The 23,355-nt window shown below is 46.4% G+C and overlaps 2 protein-coding genes across 6 annotated transcripts in view; one reads left to right on the top strand and one right to left on the bottom strand.

Annotated features, from left to right (window-relative positions):
- Positions 1–1,605: 1,605 nt before the first annotated feature.
- On the bottom strand, positions 1,606–9,802 carry DNAJC25 (DnaJ heat shock protein family (Hsp40) member C25). The gene is made up of 4 exons (XM_065046359.1): positions 9,128–9,802; positions 7,156–7,308; positions 5,044–5,514; positions 1,606–2,561 (listed from the first exon to the last, which is right to left on the bottom strand). Exons 1-4 carry the CDS (start codon positions 9,716–9,718, stop codon positions 2,439–2,441), a joined length of 1,338 nt encoding a protein of 445 aa, XP_064902431.1. The 5' UTR covers positions 9,719–9,802; the 3' UTR covers positions 1,606–2,438.
- Positions 9,803–11,603: 1,801 nt separating this feature from the next.
- The window catches only part of ECPAS (Ecm29 proteasome adaptor and scaffold), an 84,056-nt gene continuing 72,304 nt past the window's right edge, over positions 11,604–23,355 (top strand). The window contains exons 1-2 of one of the 5 annotated variants that reach the window (XM_065046355.1): positions 12,010–12,081; positions 12,122–12,205. In XM_065046355.1, the coding sequence (XP_064902427.1) occupies positions 12,169–12,205 (37 nt within the window). In that variant the 5' untranslated portion in view covers positions 12,010–12,081; positions 12,122–12,168. Of the gene's footprint in view, positions 11,908–11,966; positions 12,206–23,355 lie in introns of those variants that run through there. The other 4 variants (XM_065046353.1, XM_065046356.1, XM_065046357.1 and 1 more) reach the window with 4 other exon arrangements.

The following is a 23,355-nucleotide window of genomic DNA, read 5'->3' as shown; positions in this document are numbered from 1 at the left end:
TGCAAACACTTCTTCTCTGGTCATCTCAATCTTCGCTGGCATTACCAGCTGTAGTATTGTAACTCTCAAGTTTCATTCCTGCTTTATTTTTTCTTCTATATACTTGTTTTGTCAACTTAACTTCAAGATAAAATAGGGCCTGAAAATTTATGCCCAGAAGACAGACATCTTTTACAACTAAAATGAGACATTAGGCTAGAAATGTTCATTAGCTTTGGCTAATAAGGTGTCACTGCAGTGCTGACAGCTTTGTAGACACACCATGCCTGTGCCTGGTTATTTTCAAAGGGCTCATATGTCAAGAAAAGAAGCAACTGTGAGCTGGCCCGGCAGAACAGCTCATTTCCAGCAGCCTGTACAATACCTGCTAACCTTCCCTTCTCCACTCAGTATCAGGCCAGTTTCACAGAGCCAAGACACAGTTCTGTCCTCCCCGGGGACTGCCATTCTGCTGCGCTGATTTCCTACTGTAGTGTCAGTTCAGGAAATTTTGATTAGAACTAACCTGTGCAAAAAGGGAAAACAGATCTGTGTTTTGACTGCTTATTTGTATAACCCAGAAACTTGTCTTGGGAGGGAAAGGATGGAGCAAAATTGGGCACAAGGGCAAGAGCCGCAGAGCTTTTAGCCTGTGAAACTGTGGCCACAGGTTTAGATCCTCTTGCATGCATTTGCATAGTTCTTTTCCAGGTGTAACTGTCTTACCTAATAATCAACAGCATTTTACTTGTGCTTACCTCTATTCCCTTTGTTTCTATCATGGCAACTTAATCTTCCCCCTTCCATTCTCGCAGAAGGCTGACTAGTGTTTTGGGGGATGAAGTTGCGACACACCCAAGCTGTGAAGGTTTCTCTTCATTAACACCTTTGTAGTGATTACTTAATGAAAGCAAGCACAGCTTATTCTAGATAACTTCTTTAACAAGTTTAAAATTTGAATTGACCATTAAATATAAAGCAAATTAAGTTTATGCTGCACTACATGCAGCAGAGATGCAGAACAAATCTAGCAGTCCCTCTTCAATTTTACTAATACAGAAGTTAGCCATTTAGTATAATACTACTAACATGCTTGTGAATAGGTATCACTTCAAATAGAAAACTGAGACGGCACTCCAAGAACCAGTGAAGGCTAAAATAGCAAAAGAGGCTCAGAGAACAGTAACTCTTCCTCAAAGAATGAAGACAGGTCACCTTTGCAGAATCAGAAACATCTCACTTCAAAACTTTTAGCTATTGTGGGTTTTGTCAGTAGCCAAGTTCAAGAGCTTCTCTCCCAAAACCAGTCTCCACACAAGCCAGCTAACCTAGCACTGTTTTCAGCAGAAACACTTCTGAGGAACTTGCTTTTACAAATGAGACAAGTGACAGGAGAGGCCCGATCTGGCTAAGCTCCACACCTGACCCTTCCCCAGTAAAATTCCTGAACAGAAATACAGTAACGGAACCCCTTTAACCAGCAAATCATGCGAGATCTGACCTGGGCTGCGTTGCAGAGGAAAACGCAGTGCTGTTGTGAATTATTTATTCTAAGTATTCTGAAGTCTGATCAGAAGGGAAAACACAAAGAATAATTTAGATTTAGAATTTTAAAGAAATTCAGAATGTATATTACATAAACTTTTATTTACATAAGGCATCAAAATTGCCCTTTTAAACAAAAGGGTCCTTTTCCCTTTTACCAATACTTTGGTGAAAGAAATGTCACATTGAGTTGACTAAAATTCACTGGTACACTTGCTCTGAACAAGCAGGTATAATCCAACATACAAGATGAAAAACCAAACACAAAATACCTAAGCATACTATTTCATTAATCACTCTGTAAAACAAAGAATTAAGGCTTGTTTGCATCACAATGATCATCAATCATGCATCATTTATTCCCACCAATAATAAAATTCATTTCCAACTGGATCAGGAATAGTAAAACAAGAAGTCTGGTATAATCCCCATATTGTCTACATCAAAAAACAATTTGGCATCTTAGAAATTGGATTGAAAAGTACAGGGAAGCGGGGAGGAAAACAGAAAAAGGCCCTTACTTCGGAATCCTTTACAAGCATTTCCAGTGTCCATTTGCAGGAACCCTTCATTTTAAAAAGGAAAAGCAGGACTTTCGAGGACTGATCTAAAAACATTTTCAGAAAGACTAAAGTTATGGTTGCATTGATCATGAAATATGTAGAGAAAATACATTGTTTGGAATTATGAATTCCACACTGAGATCCCCAAGTAAATGGCATATATACATTGAGCTGAGCCTGTTTAATAAGTCAGACTTATAAAAATGGTAAACCTGTATTATTTTTCGGCCTGATTTAATAATTCCTGAGTTTTAGATCACTGCTGAGACACAGCAGACAAAACTCTGAAAGATGTAGTGAAAAGTTTTGCAAATCACTTTCAACATCAGCACAGATTTTGTTCAGCAACTTTCAGTCATCAATAAAAGTCAGTCTTCCAGGTCCTTCATTTTTCATCCACCTCCGATACCTCTTCCACCGGGGATCCATGGCCATCTTCTTCTTTAACTCCTCCTCTTGTTCTCTTTTATAGACCTGACAGACAGACAAAAGTTTTTAATACGGTTGAAGTGAAATCAGAGTGGGGGTGTAAGCATATGTAGTTCAACCATTTGCCTGATTATTGCTTTTACAGAAGACTGAGTTACAATGTAGAAGCAGACCACGACCAACACAAGGTGTAGGGGTCCCTCCAGCTGAGATGGTGCTGCAAGCTCCAGAACGTTGTTGTCGTTTTTGTTTGGTTGGGTTTTTTTGTTGTTGTTAAAGAACTATATGCTCATGCGTTCAGCAAATTAACATTTACAGTAAAGAACTGCTAATGCTCAGAAAGCCAAATTTTGAGTCCCTTCTCAGCACACATACAGTTCAATGCCGTTGTTCAGCTCCCCGCTTTAGCCGTTTCCCCATTTCAAAGTCATGGTCTGGATAGAATACTGCTATGGAAATTTTAATTTCCAATAAATTTCTCAACTAGGAAATGGTGCCATTGTAATAAAAACTACAATTACCAGCAAAGTGAAGTATCTGAAAAAAGCAACAGCATCTGCATTTTTATTCTGGAAGGTAGTTTATGTAGATAAAGCCAGTATAAATCTCACCACCATACAGGTTTATGCCATCTCAGTATCATCTGACGTCTTCCCAGAAGGGAATTAAATTTAAGGTGGTTCTATGCATGAAGAAAGTTTTTAAAATATTATAGATGGCTTTATAAATACATCAGCTCGATGGTAAGTGATCACTGAGGTTTTACAAATCTTTAGCAAAGCAACAGAGTGGAAAAAAAATATTGTGGCGAACCTTGCTGTATGTGTGTATTACATTATTGGTCTTTCCCATCCTAAAAGGACAATGAAAAACTGAACAATATGCAGATATGCATCTCCAGTGATCGAAATACAGAGAAGTTTTTGGGGACAAACACCTAAGCATATTTTTCAATATATAAGAGACATGAGTTTCAAGTAAGCATATGGTAGTGGCACAGAGGAGCACAGGTAGCATGAGAAAAGAGAATAAAGAAGGATTATTCTCCATTTCCAATAACAGAAGAACCAGCAGGTGTTTGGGTGGCTTCAAAAAAAACATCTACTCATATTGCTGAACTCATGACCAGATGGTACAGCAGACACTGAAAGTTTTAATGCATTCAAGGAGTGATTAGATAAGAGATAAGCTTATTAAAGAAAAACTCATTAAAGCTACTACCTACAAAGACACAATTTCCTTTTCAGGAAGTGTCAAAGCTGCAAATTAGACTGGATAAATATTGCTATATAGGTGCAACTTTCATGTATTCTTCACCAAAAATCAACTGCTGGCCACCACAGCAGATGACTTATGACTAAACAGACTTCACACTGGCAAATACAGCTTTCATATTCAGCTCTTTTATATCACTAGTTAGAGACAGCACAGAACCCAAACCATGTCCTTTTTTGTCTACAACTGGATATCCATCCTATCTTACTTATTCCATATAACATCCGCTTTAACTGGTAACATTACTCGATCTTTGGACTTCCAGATTGTTTTCTAGCAAACCCATCATAATTCAACAATAATGTAAACCTGTCAGCTAATCCTTTCCTTACATTAGCATCAGTTTTACTATTTTCCTGTTCTAGTTTCTAGATTAATCCACCTCTGCCTACTTTTAAAGAAGCATTTTCTTATCTTTGGTGCCCTGACAGCAGCAAAGGCAGTTCTGCCACCATCCCATTTCTTTTCCCAGTGTATGCAGAGCAGCAGCAACATCTCCTCTTCCCCTTGAGCAGGCCAAGTTCATATTCGCAGTTTCTCTTCTAAAACCCTCCCCTCCAGATGGCCCACAGATGAGCTTCTGTGGAACAAGGAAAGCATTTTGTCAGTCTGTCATCCCAAGTCATTCTGGACTGAAGTTCCATGCTGTGGTTAATGTTCCTTCACTGCTCTCACAGAACACTTAAAAAATATTACATATCGACTATTTAGTAAGCAGCTGTCCGTGGCAAAAGCAACAGTTGTAGCCAATGGTATTTCATACACCATCTTTACTTGAATAGGTATAGAGCACATCAAGAACAGTCCCTGACTCACCGACGGCCAAGGAACAATCAAGGGATAGTTTAGAAAAAAATGAGCTAAGAATTAATGGCTTAAAGCACTAATGAAACGGGAAATTCAGATGGTCCAAGTAATCCCTATTATAAATTATTACTGTTGGGAGAACGGTCTTCAATCTACTGTATTAACTCTGACCTACCACATTGTTGTAAGAATGCCTTTCATCAGATTCAACAAAATCTTGTACACACAGATTCCAAGCAAATCCCTTCCTATATCTATGGAGCTGCTGTCTACCAGCGTAGGTGGTTGAAGAAAACATAACGAGTGGCTGTCTAACTGCTTTCAGTTCAGGAAACAATAGCTAAAATTGAAACAATGCTTCACACAGCCCCATCCCAAGCACTTCACAAAACAGCTGTTCTTACCCTAGATAACCAACATCAGCTTTTCCAACAGAGATACCCACCTCATAGTTTTCTCGTATCCACAGCTGCCGTTCCAGAAAGGTCTCTTTTTGATGATCTTCTAGGCTGTCAAACTGAGACTGAGACATCTTCATGTACCTTCGTATGATATACAGCTTCTCTTCTACACCATACTCCTGCCCTTTAATAGTGAAGCAATAAATCCACCAACAGTACCAAACTATGTATTTGCACAAGTAAAAAGGGGCAAGAAGGATCTGAAATAGAAGGATATCATATATCTTGGGCTTCTGATAACCGCCTTTTATATCTATTTTATTTTTAATAATGTCTTTGATGATTTCTTCCTCTTCTTCACGAATTTCTTCTTTAGATCGCCTGTTCTTGCCTTTTTCTTTAGTCTTGTTGAGTAAACCTTGTTGCCTGGCAATCTCAGTAGCTTGTATGCGGTATTTTGGCACTGTAGCTAGGTAGCTGATAGCTTCGTTGTAACTACTCCACCAGCTGAAGAACTGTAATTGAAGAACAGTGAAAGTAAAAACCATGGTTTTATACAGACACATTCCTATTTGAAGGTAAACAAAAACCTGCTGCCATACACCTTTAACCACAATTACATTACAGCAAGGGTAAAAACTGAAGGTAACCGTACTTCTGCAGTGTTACTGATGCTACAATTACTCCTCCAAATTTAGTAAGGCACTGGGAAAACAGATACACAGATGTATAGCTCACAGCAACATACAGCGATGAGGAAGGACAAGCAACTGGTAGATCGGTTTTGTTCCTGGTAAAATGTTAATCTCCTGAGGCTAAAGGCCAGGCTGTGCTGGACATTCTCAGAAGCTCCCTTGGATTTATAAATAAAGTAGCTGGTATACAAACATTTCATTATAAAATTGTTGCCCACTTAAAATAGTTAATGAAACACAGATTAAGCATGTTAAAATCTCATTAGTCTGACAGGATTGACTTCACAAGATTCAACATCCCTCTCTAATCTCCAGCTACTGAATTTCAATGGGAAAAACAAAACCAAAACAACCAAAGCCAAACAACAAATCAGAAATATAGGTGGCAGAGGTGAACATGTCTTATTGAGGCAACTTTAAAAAAAAAGGAGGATTTCACATGGTTCACCAAGACAAAAGACATGCACATACAAATTATACAACTTTAAGAAAGGTCAAGAAGCACAAACAACAGAAAGCAAGAGAAAGGCAAGTCAGTTTACACAGATGATTTTTGCAACCATCTGGCAGCTGGACTGCAGGAAAATTAGTATCTCCACTGACACCCAAAATAAGAGCTGAAATTGAACTCTGCCATTGGAAGTTAGTCTGAAGACAAATTAAGTATTTGGCTGCATACGCCATTGGGATTTATTATTCCAAGCTCTCAAATTCTGATAAATGTATTTTTGATTTAACTTTCAATATCCCTCTAAATAAGTGATCTATCTGTGCCACATAATAAGCGGTATCTTAATCTCAAACTTTTGGGCTATTTTTAGTGATGTTTTGAACCAGTAATCTAACAGATGGTAGAGTCATGCATGTTCTTCACTTAAATATTTGTCGGAAGTAGCACAAGTTTTCTCATCTACAACACAGGCTGTTTTCTTGACCTTGGAATCACCACCTTCAGAGGAAACTTCACTGAACTCAATTCACTTCTCTCCTTACTTCACTGTGGTGTTTAAAATACACTGCAATGTACGACTCACACATCGGTAAACCGATATTCAGCTCTGTCATCTGAAATGAGCCTTGAATCTAGTTTGCAATTAGTCTGTTTTTTAAAAAATCATTTATGCAGCTTCACAGGCTGACTAAAGCTTATTTGGAGCACTAGCCCAGTCTGTATCTGCTAAGCATCTGCTTTAAAAGAGCTGCACTAGTCTCTACAAAATATCCTACTGTTAAAAGAAACTAATCTGTACCTTTGTCCAAGGTCACAAGGGCAGCCAAAAAATCTGCTCAGTACATCCTGACTTCAGATCTGTGACAGGCACCATGCAGAAGTTTACCCCAGCAGACACAGACGGTTCTCATCACTGATGCTGTTCAAGGCACGTTACAGGAGCTGCAGACACTTCTCTTCCCATTCAGAAACTCACCACTGAGCAGCGTCACGTAAACATGAAATTTTACCTGAAACACGGAGATGGCACACACCGTAACTAGAATCACTATTCTGACGTCCACTTTCGGTGCCAGTCTCCTGCTGTAGTAGTGATAATAATGCCTGTAGTACTCTTCAGGATGATCCAGCATGTAGTCATAATCTTTTCGTGTCTCTTCATCCTGCAGGATGAGACAAAAAGCATGCATAGGTTCAGGTACCTGTTTTCACTTACTCTGTTATAGCTGTGTTTTACGTCTCATTAATGACCATGCTGCTATAAAATTTGCAATAGCCCAACCAGGTATGAAGCACACAGGAAAATCTTTGGTCCTTTTCTCAGGGGACCTTTTTCCTCTTCTTAGGGACATGGTTTAGTGCTAGAGTTAGGTTATGGTTGGATTTGATGATTCTGAGGGTCTCTTCCAACTAAAATGATTCTGTGATTATGATTCTCAGCTAATTTGTTCTCACACTTATCTGCCCACACGCATCTGACATGAGCGCGCACTGCATGAAGACATTCAACACCGAAATGAAGACAGGCAAATGAAATCCACACAATAAGTATTTTTAACTTCAGAATGCGAAATCCAGATGGACAAGAGTTAATAAACATCAGTCAGGGAAAGATTTTCAGATGAAGAATGTATTTAGAGATTGTTTTACAAATCTTTTAGAATTAGCTTACAGGGCTGTGGAATCTGTCCAATGAAAGGCCGTTTCAAAACCCCATTGTTCTCATCTTCTCTGAGTCTTTCTCATTTACACCCATGCGACTAAGAGATGAGGAATTTAATTTTGTCAGCCTCAACTGCATTCCTCTCCTACTCCCCAAAAAGTCCCTTTTTTCTCCCTCACAGCCTTAAAACACTTACAGGTTTCTTTCTTCCGTTCCTGAGTCGCATCGTTGCCAAGCCACACATATTTTGCCTTGATAAGCCTCCCTTACAGACCCCATATGCTACTCAAGTCACTGTTACTTTTTCATCTCAAGGTATACCTCTAAGATAAAGCCCAGTTGGTTCACTTTAAACACAAATAGATCTTCAAAAGCACCGCACCCCCTCCATGCACTCTTGGACTGGGTACTGAAGAAGGTTTAAGTCTTTTTTCCCCTCCCTGACTGCTGGTAGGAAGCAAGCTGGCTGAGTCCACACAAAGGAACACAAAACCGATGCTGCAGAGCCTGCCGCGATGCACACAAGTGTAAACCTCAGAGGTTCTGTTCCTGTCTCGGGAAGAAGACACCTGTGAGGTGTGCACGGCCAAAGCCGGGCAGAACCCCCATGTTCAAGCCAGATTTAATATCCGCTTCAGAGGCAGACGCAGCTGATGAGCCACAGCTGCCGAGCAAAATTTGGAGGGGACTATACGCCTCCCAAAGTATTTTTAAGGCCACAATTTTTCTTCTTGCAACATGCTATTGCTTAATTTTGCTTCCTGCAGTTAACACGTGAGTTGCCCATAGAATAGTCTGGGTTGGAAGGGACCTTCAAAGCTCATCCAGTGCCACCCCTGCCATGAGCAGGGACATCTTCACCAGCTCAGGTTGCTCAGAGCCCCGTCCAGCCTGGCCTGGGATGTCTCCAGGGATGGTTCATGCACCACCTCTCTGGGCAACCTGGGCCAGTGTTTCACCACCCTCAGTGTAAAACATTTGTTTCTCATGTCTGGCCTGCATCTCCCGTCCTTTATTGAAAACCACCACTGCTCTTCCCCTCGCAACAGCCCCTGCTAAGCAGCCTGCCCCCGCCTTTCTCGCAGGCACCGACGGGACCCTGAGGCAGCAACAAAGAGCGCGGTCACACGCGTGTCCCGCCGGCGCAGCCCCGGCCCCGCGCCTCCCGAACCGACTCGCCGCGGGAAGCGGCAGCGCGGGCAGACGCTAAGCGGGTCCGGGGCCCTGCCCGCCCCGCTCCCCGCACGGCCCCCGGGGCGGCCCCTCCGCTGTCTCTTACCGGAGCGGCTCCGGCCGCGGCGGCGGTCCCGCTCTCTCACCTTGAGGGTCTCGTAGGCGGTGGCGATGAGGAGGAACTTCTCGTGCGCCGCCTGCGCGCCGTCATCGCCGCCCGGCGCGGCCGGCTCGCCGCGGTAACGGTCGGGGTGGTACTTGCGGGCCAGCTGCCGGTAGGCGCGGGCTATCTCCGCCTTGCTGGCCTGCCGGCTGACGCCCAGCACCTCGTAGCAGACGCGCCGCCCGCAGTACAGGCCCTCCGTCAGGCCCCACGTCGGCCGCGGCAGCAGCACCGCGCACAGCGACAGGCACAGCAGCCACCGGCCCGGCCCCGCGGCGCCGGCCGCCGCCATCTCACCGCCAGCACCGGGCCCGCGCAGCGCGCAGGCGCTTGCAGGCGCCGGGGAGGCGGGGCCGGACGGGAAAGGGCGGGGCCGGGCGGGAGGAGGCGGGGCCGGGCGGGAGGAGGCGGGGCCGGGCGGGAGGAGGCGGGGCCGGACGGGAGGAGGCGGGGCCGGGCAGGAGCGGGGCGGGGTCACGTCTCGGCCGCGCGGCTGCAGTTCCCGGGGGTTCTTGGCTCCCTGAGTGGGGGGATCGCAGCAGAAAAGCCGTCGTGGTACACCGATCTTTTCCATGATTTCTTCTAACCTGCTTCTGCTTATTCCTTCTTCCAGGGAAGAATATTTTGAAATACTCCCTGAAGTCTCCTTCTCTGGAGACATTCAAAGCCCACCTGGACACCTTCCTGTCCTGCTCCAGCGCAGGGATTGGACTAGATAATCTTTTGAGTTCCCTTCCAGTCCCTAAAGTTCTGTGATTCTGCAATTCTTTGGAGTCATATCTAATTTAAGCTCGCTCTTACGGAGTTCAGGTTTCGCTGTTTTGTGTTGGATCCATGTGATTTAACTGGCAGCCTCCAGCACACTTCCCTGTATGTACATAAAATACATACCCTGCAGAAGGTGTGTTGGGGAACACTCCTGCTGCTGTCGTCTGAAGTATGTACAGCCACCCTTGGTGCTACTGGCGAAGGAAAGCTGGTTAAAATCCTTTGAAAAGGAGACTGGGCTTCATACGTGCTGTCGGAGGTCAGGACTCTTACATCCTTTTTACCCAAACATTTGTTTTGAAAAGGAGGACCGCACCTCTGCATTAGCGTGTAAGGAACATTGCCTAAATAACGGGCCTTTACCAGGAAAATCAGATGCTGGAAATATCTGCCACAAAGATATTCAGCTCATCAGAGAACACGTGCTGTTCTGCTCAAAACGAGTAGACATCTTTATACTTCTGGCCTCCTGTGTCTGTCTCCTCTTTGCATTAATAAGTGTTTGTAATTTCCTTGAGAGATGGATGAGTCCCAAATGTACTTCCTCAGAAAACAAACAAGCCCCTCTCCAGCTCATTAAGAGTCCAGCCTCTCATATCTCGAGTTTGACAAATAAAGCAAAGCTTTGTCACTTTTTTTTTTTAAGTTGAGAAGCAAGCTGTTTCTTTGGCACTGTGTTACCTGGTCTCACTTCTGCCAAGAGCTGTCCCTGGAGCTGAAGGGAGAGGTCGCCAGCTAATCCTGCATTACCTGCGGGCAGCATTCAAAGAGCCGGCAAATGGGTGCCGCACTGTTCGCTGTCACTGTACAGTCCTGGGTTGCCTTGTTTTAGTGCCTGGTCAATATGCTCCCTACAGAGATTTCAGGGGGCACTGATGAGCTCAGGAGAAAGATGCTGTGTGGCGGTCACATCTTTCTTCCGCACCAAACCGGTACGTCAGGCGTTTCACAAAGCAACTTTCTGCCTTTAGTTAATGACTTGGGAAAACATGATAGTCGTCAGGGTGTGTTTCTCACTCCTGCTGAACCATGGCCACCTCACCATGGGAGACGGCGGTGCCAGGGCAGGGGCTGGGAGGAGGGGGTGCCCAGCCGCTGCGCCGGCTGCTGCTCCTGCTGGCGCTGAGGCCCCGGGCCAAGGCAGCCACAGCCCAGGAGGCGCGTGTAGAGGGAAGGCTGCGGACGGGGAGCAGGGCCCGGGGCTTCTCCGTGGTGCAGCCGGGGCTGTGGGCGGGGCTGTGGGCGGGGCTGTGCCAGGGCCTGGGCGGGGCTGTGCCCGTCTGTGGGCAGGGCTGTGGGCATGGAAGTACCAGGATGTGGGCGGGGCTGTGCCAGTCTGTGGGCAGGGCTGTGGGCATGAAAGTACCAGGCTGTGGGTGGGGCTGTGCCAGGCTGTGGGCGGGGATGTGGGCGGGGCTGTGCCAGGGCCTGGGCGGGGCTGTGCCAGTCTGTGGGCAGGGCTGTGGGCATGAAAGTACCAGGCTGTGGGTGGGGCTGTGCCAGGCTGTGGGCGGGGATGTGGGCGGAGCTGTGCCAGGGCCTGGGCGGGGCTGTGCCAGTCTGTGGGCAGGGCTGTGGGCATGGAAGTACCAGGCTGTGGGCGGGGCTGTGCCAGGCTGTGGGCGGGGCTGTGGGCATGGAAGTAGCAGGCTGTGGGCGGGGCTGTGCCAGGCTCTAGGTGGGGCTGTGGGCGGGGCTGTGCCTGGATGTGGGCGGGGCTGTGCCAGGGCCTGGGCGGGGCTCCCCATCCGGCGGCTGCTGGCGCGACGGCCGCCAGGAGGGGGCGCATCTGCGCCGCCCACGGCTCCCGGGCCGTCTCCGTCCTCCGCCCGCGTCGGGAGCGCGGAGCGCGCCGCGGCCGCCATGGAGGTCAGCGCGGACTCAGGTCAGTCCGCTGCCCCCCGCCGCCCCTCTCCTGGGCACCCACCGGGAGCCGCGGGCGGGGGCGCAGGCCAGTACTGCCCCCCGCCGCGACCGAGCGGCGCCGGCGGGCCGGTGCGTGTGCGCGGCGGGGGCGGGCGGCGGGGACGATGGCTCAGCTCTTTCTAAATATAAAACGGCGGTGACGGGAGGGCGGGCGTTGCCGGGCCCCGCCGTCCCTCGCGGCGGTTGGCGGCGGGGAGAGCCGCAGAGAGCAGGAGGAGAGAGCGGCCCAGGGCCCGTGCGAGCGCCGGCAGAGGACGGGGGCGCTCGGCGGGAGCGGCCGGGCTGCCGCGGCGCGTCCTCCACCGCCGCCCTCCAGCACCGGCTGGCAACATGGCTGCGGCCGCCGCTGCTGCCCAGGACGAGCTCAGTAAGTCGCCGCGGCTCCCAGTCGGGCGCCGATCCCGCGGGGGCCGGCGGCGGGGCCGGGCCGGGGGCTCTCCTCGGCGGCGCCCCCTCTCCCATGAGGGTCCGGTCCCCGGCCCGGCGAGGCGGTAACGGCGGCGGGGCTGGGCCCGGCCTTGGGCAGCCATGTCGGGAAGCGGAGAGCGAAGGCTGCGGCAGGCTCTCCTCAGCCCCGGCCCCGCGGCGGGCAGAGCGGACTGGCTACGGCCTGCTGGGGCCTGCGCCGCGCTCCCGGCTGCGTGACCTTGCGGGGCCGCCCCGCCCGCTCGGTGGGGAGGGGGCGGCGGCTCCCGGCCCAGGGGGACCCGCGGGGGCGGCGGGCGCGGAGCCGGCAGACCCCCCGGTAAAGGGCCCGCGTCCGCAACCGGCAGCGCCCGCCACGCCGCTCCCCGGCGGGGCGAGCAGCGGCCGCTGCCTGCGCTTTGTTCGCGGTCGGCCGCAGAGCCGCTGTGAAATACCGTGCGCGGTGCGGGGTGTCGCGGTGCGTGTGTAGGCGCATCCTCGGGCTCTGCAGCTCTGGGCACATGGCGGGAGCAGCGGCATCCGAGCTGCCTTTGCCGCCGGGCGTGCGGGGCGGCGGGAGCCCAGCCCTCGTTACCTCCACGTCCCTTCTGCAGTCCGGGGCAGTGAACAATCCGCTTCTCTTTGGAGAAGCCTGTGGAACTTCGAAGTAATGGTTTTACTTTCCTTGCTTTTCCTGCCTCGGAACAGAGCTAGTTCTTAGTCAACCATAAAGGGTTAATTGTAAGATAATGAATGACTCAGCCAGGCGAGAGGGCCTTTGGTTGCCCTGAAATAGTACTTGGCAACTACTGGAGAGGAAGGGCAGAAGAAATACTTGTAGCATATTTGTGCTATTGGCTTTCAGTTCTAAAGCACGTCTGTGTGGTGTGTCACTTGGGTTTTTTCGTTGTTCTCACTGTGCTGCTGAAACAAAGAAATAAACAGCAGAGTCGATTATACTGTTCAGCAGGCATTCTTTATTTTATCAGCACCGTGGAACACCGGGGATCATCCTTCATAAATGCTCTTGCACTGCTTGTGTTCACACAATGATTACATATTCCTTACAATTTTTGGAAATTTTTAACATACAATACATATATACTAAGAAATAGTTGATTAAGTTATCCAAAATTGATTAGTTTCTTACTTACAATACGTTTATTAATTACTAGTCACATTTAAGCTAAGGACTCTGCTTCTAAACAATATATTACTTAATCTTCTGTCTCCCTCGTGTTGTGCAGAAGGATCTAAAACTTGAAAAATATCCCCTCGTTTTGCAGGACATTTATCCTGTCAATTGGTTAACGATGAGTACATCTTTTGTAACTTAATCACAGTGTACATTAATTTAGCAGCCTTTCTTCACTGCCGTGTAGGTAACATCCTTGTTCTGCTCTTTGTTAGATGTCACTAGATTTAGGCTGAGTGGGACAAGGCATACAATAATGGTGGGGATGTCCTTTATGTAGCCAAAGAGCAAGGATCTTGCCGCGGAGTAAGAAGGGTCTTTCAGTTACACTGATCCTCGAATCGGAGGACACAAATGCCAGGCTATTTATTCCATTGACAACTGGGATAAATCGTAACCATGACCCTGACAGGCCTCGCTGCTGCTGGCATCCCAGGGATTCCTCTGCCGCTTTCACAATGCTGACCTGGTTCCCCTTGGCGAGACTGGGCAGTGTGAGATCTCTTGGCTGTAGCTCCTTGGCTTTTATCTGTGTCTAATGTAGCTTCCCAGCCTCCAAATCTCACCCAGCAAAAAATCAGTCCTCAGCCACGTCCCGGTTGCTACACAGCCCTTTGTGTTTTGCTGCGCTGAAAGGACAAATGTCCTTAGGTAGGGATTCATGCTAATAATAATATAATGCCATTCAGGCTGTTTGACCGCTGCATCCTTTGGAATTACGGGGTTTTTATTGGTTTGGTTAGAAATATTTTTTGGAGGATGGGGGGAGGAAGGAGAGTGGATTTTTTGTTTTGTATTTTTTCTCCTAATACGTCGTCTGTCACTGAATAGGAAGTACTGTAGCTTTAAATAAAAATTAAAGCTAATGGAAAAAGGGTAATTTCATGTAGGGAAAGAAAGGACCTCTATGTGGGCCTGCTGTCTTTTGATTCATTTAAATGGCTACATTTCAGCATACTTGAAAAGAAATTTGCTCTTTTTTAGCATGATGAGTAGTCCCCTCAAACCAGGAATAATTACTACGAGTTTTATATTAGAAGATGAGTTTTAATTGCTTTACATACACATGGCTAGAAAAAGCTTTAATCTATAGTTCCAGTCAAACACACAAACTGTTACTGTTTGTTTAAACTCTGTGTAAAGGTGCTCACCATTTCAGAGGACAGATTGTTTGAAGGCAGCGTAAGAATGGAGACATGGCAGTTTAAAAATTAATGCAAACTCAGTAAATTGGCCCTGAACCTGTAAGAGTTCATATGCAGGAGGAAAGAAAATTAATCTTGAGTAAGAATCGTCAGCCACTGGAATGAAGAGCCTAAGCCTGGCATATTGCAAATATTTGGATTTCTGTCTGCTATTGTATAAGCTTTTCTATAAAATGGAAGAACAGGATGAAAAAATATAATACAACCGCCTTCCACAAGACCTTCCTGACCTTTTCCAGCCAGATCTTGTAAAATAACTGGCTGACTGGCCTGTTTTACAAATGCCCCCTGAAGTGATTTGCGTGTATGCATGCGATGTGTTACTGGTAGAGCCAGGAATAGCAAATCCTGACTCACTGTTAGCTACTGTAATCATACTAAATACATTTTTTGTCACAGTCTAATAACATTAGAACAAGAGTTGGACTCCTATTTTAGTAGTGGCACAACAGACAAGAGCTATTATATTCTGCGTGTGGAACGGTGCAGAAACAATTGCTTAGCTCTGGAGAGACAAAAGGGTGTATTTGAGGTCGTGCTTCAACCAAGACCTGTCCCTAAATCTATCCCTGCCATCCAGGCAGTGAAGTTGGAATGTTCCTGTGTCCCAGTACTCCTTATTTGTTATAGGGCCCCTTGGTGAGAATGTGGGGGATGCTGATGTGATATAACGGTTCGACAGAGTTCACGTAATGGAGGAAGGTTTTGTTGATTTTTTTTTTGATTTACTGAAACAGTTCTAGAAGTGCTTTAATGTAGCAGTCCCACTACTCTGTGAAACAGACAGTTATCAGAAAGGTAAAGATAAATTCTGGCTTTATGCACAGGATCTTGCCATCCCACTCTGCACTGTTTTGCAGAGGAGTTGGACTCTCTTTTGGGTTCCTGCGATGCTTTTCTGGTGATTAGTTAAAGTATGAAGTACAGTTAGCTTGACATGTCCTCGCCTTGGTAGTTTCTTGAGTCTTTCCTTAAAAGAACGGTGTGTGTTTTACATGATGCTCAGCTACACAAACACGCATTGCTGAGGGGTCTGTGCAGAATAGCTGATGTGCTGTGCACAGTATCTATGGATGCCAGGGGGAGCTAATTCTTTATCTTGTGTAAGGACAAGGAGAAGAACATGCTTAACTGAACCAAAGCGAAATTTATTTGATGAAGAGATGGATGAACAGTGAACTAGTTACCCCAGTACAGCCAAGCGACGAGTTCACTTCTGTGATTTTAATTGGAAAAAAAAAAGAAAGGAGGAAGGAATGGAAACACCTTTGTTGATGGAAGGAAAACAATAAGCTGTTTATTTATGTACTTGATCTTTTCTGTCTTTCTCTCAGTTGTTCCCTTTGGCAATCTACGGGGTACAGATGGGGAAGAAGGGGCATGTTGTTTTGGCTGGGGAGCAGACTGGGGTTTGCAGTTGGCTTGAGAGACTGCAAGATCAGCGCTGAAGTAACAAGACTTAAAAATAGCTCTGACCCTTTTATGGCCAGTGTTGCAGGATTTGGAAGTTCATAAAGCACAAGTTGGAGCCTTGCTCTTGATGTGACTTTCTTGTAGAATCTGTACACATTAGCTGTGTTTTGAAATCCATTCCTTTCCTTTTTGCGTGAGGCGTGGTCGTGAGTACTGAAACCTGTATTCCTCCTTGTAGTCTTAAATGGAGACTGGAAAGAACCAGAAGTGAAACACGCATTCCCTCACGGATAGGTAACTATATTGCCATGGTAACCTGGGGATTTAAAAATCCGAGTACACCGTGTCTGTTGACACAAATTGGACACTGCTGCTGGAAGCAGGGATACAAAGGCACATATATATACTGTGTTCCTGCCTCTTTGGTTCTTTGACGTACAGTGAAAAGGGATATCTTTTCATATGGAATGGCTATTGTTAAGTTCTCCATATTTATGTTCATCCTCTTGTAAACACCTATTTTTCCTTTCCCAAGAAAATGCCACAAAAATTGAAATATTTTGTGAAAACACTGCACAGCAGCATGGAAATAAGTTGCGATTATGCCGAAACACATGAATATCTATTAGAAATTTTGTATGGGCTTAATTGTATATATTTTAAGAATAAAACCACCCAGTATTTTTCTACTCATGCAGTTCATTCTTGGTGGTGTGGGGGGTTTGTTGGTTGGTTTTTGTTTGTTTTGGTTCTGGTTTTAAATCTGTAGTAAAACGTTGACTGTCACAGCTGTGGCACACATATGATGTTTCTGTGACTGCTTATTAAACCGGACGTGATTTCTGAGGTGCTTTTTAATGTGGTGGGCGAGTCCGACAGGGGCTGTTTGGGTTGTTCCTTCCAGCCCCCCCTGGCAGAGCAAGGGGCTCTGCAGTGGGCAGATCTGGAAGGCTCTGGGTGGTTCATCTCTGTGTGCCCCATGCTCTTCCAGAGCTTCTGACCTGCAGGTTTGTTCTTGGAGCTGTTTTTTGTAGAGCCCTGCACACCCTGGGCACAGGGTTTTTATTTGTGCCCAGTGAAGGCTCCTTCCTTTCCTGCTTTCTCCCTTTCACTTTGGCTTTCTTCTTACCACTGTAAGTAAAATAATGGCTTCTTTTTTTTTTTTTTTCTTTTAATTGTGGATTGTTGTGCATTTTTCTTTCGTAAATTCTCTGGACTGCATTAAAAGTTGGTCCTTTTGCTTCTGACAGCCTGTTCTTCCCCCAGCCCCACATTTACCAGAGCTGACCTGCAGTAGATTGACTATGGAAGTAATTCTATAAACATATATAATTAGCTAATTGTCACCATTTATTGCAGGCCAATAGCAGATGATATTAACACCCCACCCGCCGCCAACCCAAGGAAAGGGAAGGAGAGGGCAAAGGGAGAGAGACTCACCAGCTGGAAAATTAAACCAGCTCTGCTAATAATGGGCAGGGTCCTCATCATAAGCCAGCCAGGGATGAAGAGAGAGAGACCCTTGTGATCCCCCAGTTTTAAACTGAGTATGACGTGTATGGCATGGAGTACCTCGTTGGTCAATTCGGGTTTACTCAGCCCGCTGTGCATTTGGTGCGACCCACTTACTCCATGTAGCATCAGTTGCAAGATGAGTAGAAGGAACCTTTCCCTTGAACATCCAACCTAATACTGTCAATCAGGGCCCTAGGAGGAGCTGTGCCTCAGTACCAGCCACTTTTAAAGCAGCTCAAACTCCATATGCTGCCAGTATCTCTTTTGCAGCTGGAGTATAGTTGGCCTCAGAGCCTTTGTATCCTGGACTCCAAAACCCCAGAGGTTCACCTCGAGTCTCACCTGGTGCGTTTTGCAGAGGCTCCAGGTAGGACCATTGTCCCTGGCTGCAGTGCAGAGCACATTTTTGATATCCTGTTCTGCCTGGACTGGCCCTAAGGCTACTGCATTTACAGGCTCTTGTTTACTTTGTTCAAAGGCTTGTCATTGTTCAGGGCCCCATTGAAAATAATTCTTCTTTTGGGTCACTGCATAGAGAGGGTGTGCAATCTGTCTGTAATCTGGAATATGCTTTCTTCAGAAACTCACAGTGCCCGAGAAGGCTGTGTTTCCTTTTTGTTAGGTGGTGGAGACAGAGCTGAGGTGGTAGAGGCATCTGTCAGCATCTGGTGATGCCCCTCTTCCTGTTTAATTCCTAAAAATTGGATCTCTCATGCAGGTCCCTTGACCTTACCTCTCTTTATGACAAAAAGAATTTGAATTATTCTCTCACCTTTCTTGAAGACTTCCGCTGCTGTGTCACTGCATACAATGATTGTCATCAATGTATTGCAGGTGTTCTGGAGCTTTACCCTGTTCCAGTGCAGTCTGGATCAGTCCATGGCAGATGGTAGGGCTGTGTTTCCACCCCTGGGGCAGTTGATTCCAGGTGTACTGAATGCCCCTCCAGCTAAAGGCAAACTGTGGCCTGCATTCTGCTGCCAAAGGAATTGAGAAAAACACATTAGCAATGTCAGTTGTGGCAAACCACTGAGCTGCCTTTGACTCCAGTTCATATTTCAGTTCTAGCATTACCAGTACAACAGTACTTAATGACGGTGTACCTTCATTTAGGCCATGACAGCCAGTCAGTCTCCATTCTCCGTTAGGCTTTGGCACTGGCTGCATAGAACTGTTGAAGGGTGATAGAGTCTTACTGATCACTCCTTGATTCTCTAGTTGTTGGATCAATTTATTAATGGGGATCAGGGAATCTCGGTTGGTGCGATACTGTCATCTGTGCACTGTTGTGGTAGCAATTGGCACCTCTTGTTCTTACACCTTAAACAGTCCTACAGCAGAAGGGTCTTCTGAGAGACCAGGCAAAGTAGACAGCTGTTAAATGTCTTCAGTCTCTACAGCTGCTATATACCAAAGGCCCATCGATATCCTTTTGGGTCCTTAAAATACCCTCTGTGGAGGTAGCCTGTGCCAGGGTTACATGGAGCATCTGGGCCAGTCACAACAGGGTGCCTTTCCCACTCGTTCCTGGTTAGGCTGGCTTCGGTTTCTAATTCAGTCCCCAGTCGCTCCAGAAATACTGGTGGATTCTGCCCCTTTATGATCTGATGGCATCAGGGTACACTGTGCGCTGGTGTGTACCAGGGCTTTATATTCACGTGGTTGTGACATACCAGGCTGTCAAATCCACACAGCCCAATAACTCAGTTGTCCCTCTCTTCCAGCTGGCTGATGGTGTTTGTGTGTCTGGTAGGCAGAGGTAGGGATCCCACCTACCCTGGCTGGAGAGCTGCCCACTGGAGACAGAAGCAGCTGTTCTCTTGGGAGTTTTGTTTTTTAACTCCATGTGAGCAGCAGGTTTTCCATCCTAGTCCCTCATATCTTTCCCCTGTCACACAGGACAAAACAGAAGTCACCCCGTGGCGTGTCCTGTTCTCTCAAGCCGATCCTGCAGGAGGATGTCTTCTCCCAGTGGCTGCGACTTGGACCTGTGCAGGTGAAGAGCAGGATCTGTTCTTCATCTTGGACAATTTGCCACACAGTTTTTCCACAGCTGAGACACAGGCCTTTAGGGGGAGAAGAATGACTATTCATACTGCTGCAGTTTGTTAGCCACATTGCCCACATTTAGTGGCTTTTCACCCACTCCCTTGGTGAATATTGCCAATGTGTGGGCATATGTTGATGGTTGCTCTGTACAAATGTCCATGTAATAGTTTGGGTACATGGCATTCTATCAGGATCTACAGTTGTCTGTGGGTTGCTGTGAATTATCTCTTGCACAGCCAGCTCTCTCAGATTCTTAATACCTTTTTGCCATGGTGGTCCGTTTGTCTGGGCATATTATCGTCCTTCAGTGGATACCTGTTCTTCACTGCTGACATGGTTCACCTCCAGATGCTTTCAGTCTTGGTCTTCTTCCCAGCTGCCTTATCAATGCCACCTTCTCTGGCCAAGGATCCCAACAGCTTGGCTTCTCTGCCCTGTACGTCCATACTGTCAGCCCTGCTATTCCAGCATCTAATCAGACAGATGGCAAGTGGCTCACCTTCATGAGGACTAAAATCTTTCTCCTTATCTCACAGCTTCTCCAGGGATAAGGAGCAGGTTCTGACCCTTCCACCCCTAGTGGCTCTGCTTCAGAAGTACCTTTTGGGCACTCCATCTGCACCTCCCTTCACTGTGCAAACTGTTTTTCTTGTGTATTTCTTGCTGGTTATAGGGGCATCTGGCTGCATCTTGCTGAAGCTTCAGGAGCCCCAGCACCTGTCACAGGAGTTAGTGCAGCTCTAGTCCTCCTAAATAGTTTTATCATCAGCAAGGACTGACGCAAATTCCAGAGACCCAGTAATACCAACAAGCTTTGCTCGGTTTCCCGGGGACGTACAAAATTATCAGAAGCATCTGTAATTTGCCCTAATGAAAAAGGCATGGTGTAGTTGGATAGCTCTTTCAAAGTCTGGCTCTTCCAACTGGAAAACAAAAGGTGCAATTTTCTTTAATTTCTAGTGAAGGGTTCCCGAAATATATGCCCCTGAAGTATGAGAATAATTAATATATGTACACCATCAGCTTAAGTATGACTACACAGAGCAATGCTAAGTAACCCAACACCAAAGCAATTACTTTAAGCTGACTTCTGGAGGTGATAAACCGCACATAAACACTAATAAGAAGTATACACCTCAAAAAAGGCATTATTGAACCCAACCAAGTGAGCAAATAACACAAGATTTGTAACAGCATCATTCAGATCGATACAGTAACTGCAATCTGCTTTAACATTGCTAAATGGTCTGTGGAGCACACAGATCTGTCATTATCTCACCCATTCATAACACTCAAAGAAAAAGTTGATACTCTCTGGACTGAGCTTTCCTAGATCTCCCACCAGAGGCAGGATTTGAGCTCATATTGCTCAGCCAGGGGGTCCCATACTCTCCCAGGTTATACTACCTGGGAAGCTGCTTTGTCAGAGTCCCTCTCAGCCCCTCACTCTCCCCACATTGGGCACCAATAAATCTGTCACTATTTATTGCAGGGCAACAACAAACTGTGGCAGATGCTCTCAATTAATCCGTGCCCTTCCGGCTAGGGAAAGGGAAGAGAGACTTACAAGCTGGAAAATTAAAATAGCTTTATGAATAATGCTAATAATGAAAGAAATAATGCAAAATATGCAAAAGTATTGAATTTCCCCCAGTGTCATGCCAGTGGCTGCAGGGCAGACACTAGGAAATCCTGGACTGGATCCTCCAGGAAACAGGAACGGGATTCAGGAATGCCCAGACTGGAACTTGGATCAGGATTGCAGGCAGGGTGGGGTCCCCATCAGAAGCCAGCCATGGATGAAGAGAGTGAGACCCTCATGGCCCCCCCAGTTTTATAATGTATAATGGGGATGGCATGGAGTACCTTGTTCAATTTGGGTCACTGTTCTCTCCGCCTCCCCCCATGAGTGCATCCCATCACTTGTGGGACATTAGCGACCTTGGCTTCCTTAACAAAAAAGTATAAACCTGGGCCTTTTCTGCATACCCTTCCTACTGTTAGCTGGATAAAACTGTAAACAGCAGGTGTGATCAGCTCTGGAACAGACACTGAAAGATGTGCAGCCAACTTCAGGAAAATGCACTTACTTGGAAGAACTTAGCTGAAATCTAAACAAAACTGGGGCACTAATACAAAAGGTGCTATGGGTGAGAACAAATACCAGGGAAATATTACAGTCCCAAATTTGAGATGAGGGTTTAATGTGAGATTAAGGAAGGAGAAGCCTTTGTAAAATCTCAGATCTCTTAAGTATTGGCTTTTTAGATGAGAATAAAGCTATACTTTATTAAATGTCATCCCTCCATTTCTTGCTTCTTCAGTGCTTCCAGAAAACTTCAAAAATGATATTTAACTGTATTAATTGACTTTTGGAAAGAAAAATTATTGGAATTGTGTCATTGCATGAACTGCATTTTAAGTTCAGTGTTGGCTAGCAAAGGCAAAGACTGAGATGCCTAAAACTTTCTAACTAAAATTCAGTATTCTTACTGTCAAGTTGTGATAAGATTACTGTAGTATTTTTCAGCTGCTAAGGCTTATTGAAAACTGTTCATGTAATCTTTTTTTCCATGGTATGTAGCAAAGGAAGTGAGACCTCTTGTTTTGCCGGTTTTAACTATCCCATAATCTAGTGGTCCTCCGCTGAAATTACAGCTGTGCAGTTTCACAGTCGGCGGTGGGGCTGCAAAACTAGATGGAGAAGAGTTGGGCTTCCCTCTTCAAAGTCTGTGAAGTGGGTGATGCGGGAAGCTGCTGTGGGTTGGGAGCAAACCCTTTGTGTCCTTTGCTGGCCGATGCACAGCGGTCTGCCGGCTGGCGCAGGCTGGACGGGGACCAAGTGAAAGCCGTAGAAGACATGAGGCACAGGGGGAAGGGAGCTTGCCCCATCGCAAACACGTCTGCAACACACAGGGAGGTAGGACACGGTGTCCGAGTCCCAGATGTTCCGTCCCCAGCTCCTCTCCTGGACCACTGTGTGTGGTGCTTTAAATCTCCAGGGTGTACGCTTTCCCATAATGAATGCTGTCAGCCTGAGAGATGGTCTTGATTGCTAGTAGAATAAAAAGCTGGGAAGAAAATGGTTGATGTGCGATACTTGGGAGGGTTTACAGCTCTTTGTTTTCCTGTCCCGCCGCTGAGGATAGAGCCCGTGTTTGCAGCATGGAAGAGTGCTCTGACAAACTCCTGACCAGTTTCTCAACTGCAGCCAGGCCACGCATCTCCTGGAATTTGCTGTTGCGCTTATGGTTAAGGGTAGCGTGCTGGTTTGACTGAAATAGAGTTAATACTTTGCATGCTGTTAAAAGCTTCTTTTTTTGTAGCTAGTACAGTTGTTGTTAGGATTTAGTTTGAGAACAATAAAACAGCACTCTGGAACAGAATTAATATTTTTCTTCAAGTAACTTTCCAGTGTTTTTGAGTTGTAACTGTTCTCTTAGCCATTGTCCGGGACACCAAGGTCTTTCTGGGCTCTGTCTGAAGGTGTGAGTCACCTAAGAAGGAGGACATGGATGGGACAGACATAGACCAACATCCAGGCTGCTAAGTGAGAATGTTCCATGCCATCAGTGTTGTGCTTCATACTTAATGAGAGTTGGGCTTTCTGTCTCATTAGACCCATTCCATTTCTGTTCTGTTTTGGTTGAATTATGTTCAGGAGTTCCATTTGTTTGTTTGTTTTCCCTGTTTTGCAGTTGCCTCTGGGCCTTTCTGCCTTTTTGGCATTTTTTT

This window comes from Columba livia, chromosome Z, assembly GCF_036013475.1.
Source record: "Columba livia isolate bColLiv1 breed racing homer chromosome Z, bColLiv1.pat.W.v2, whole genome shotgun sequence".
NCBI lineage: Eukaryota > Metazoa > Chordata > Aves > Columbiformes > Columbidae > Columba > Columba livia.
Note: the sequence above shows the minus strand (reverse complement) of the source record. Positions and strands in the feature narration are given on the sequence as shown.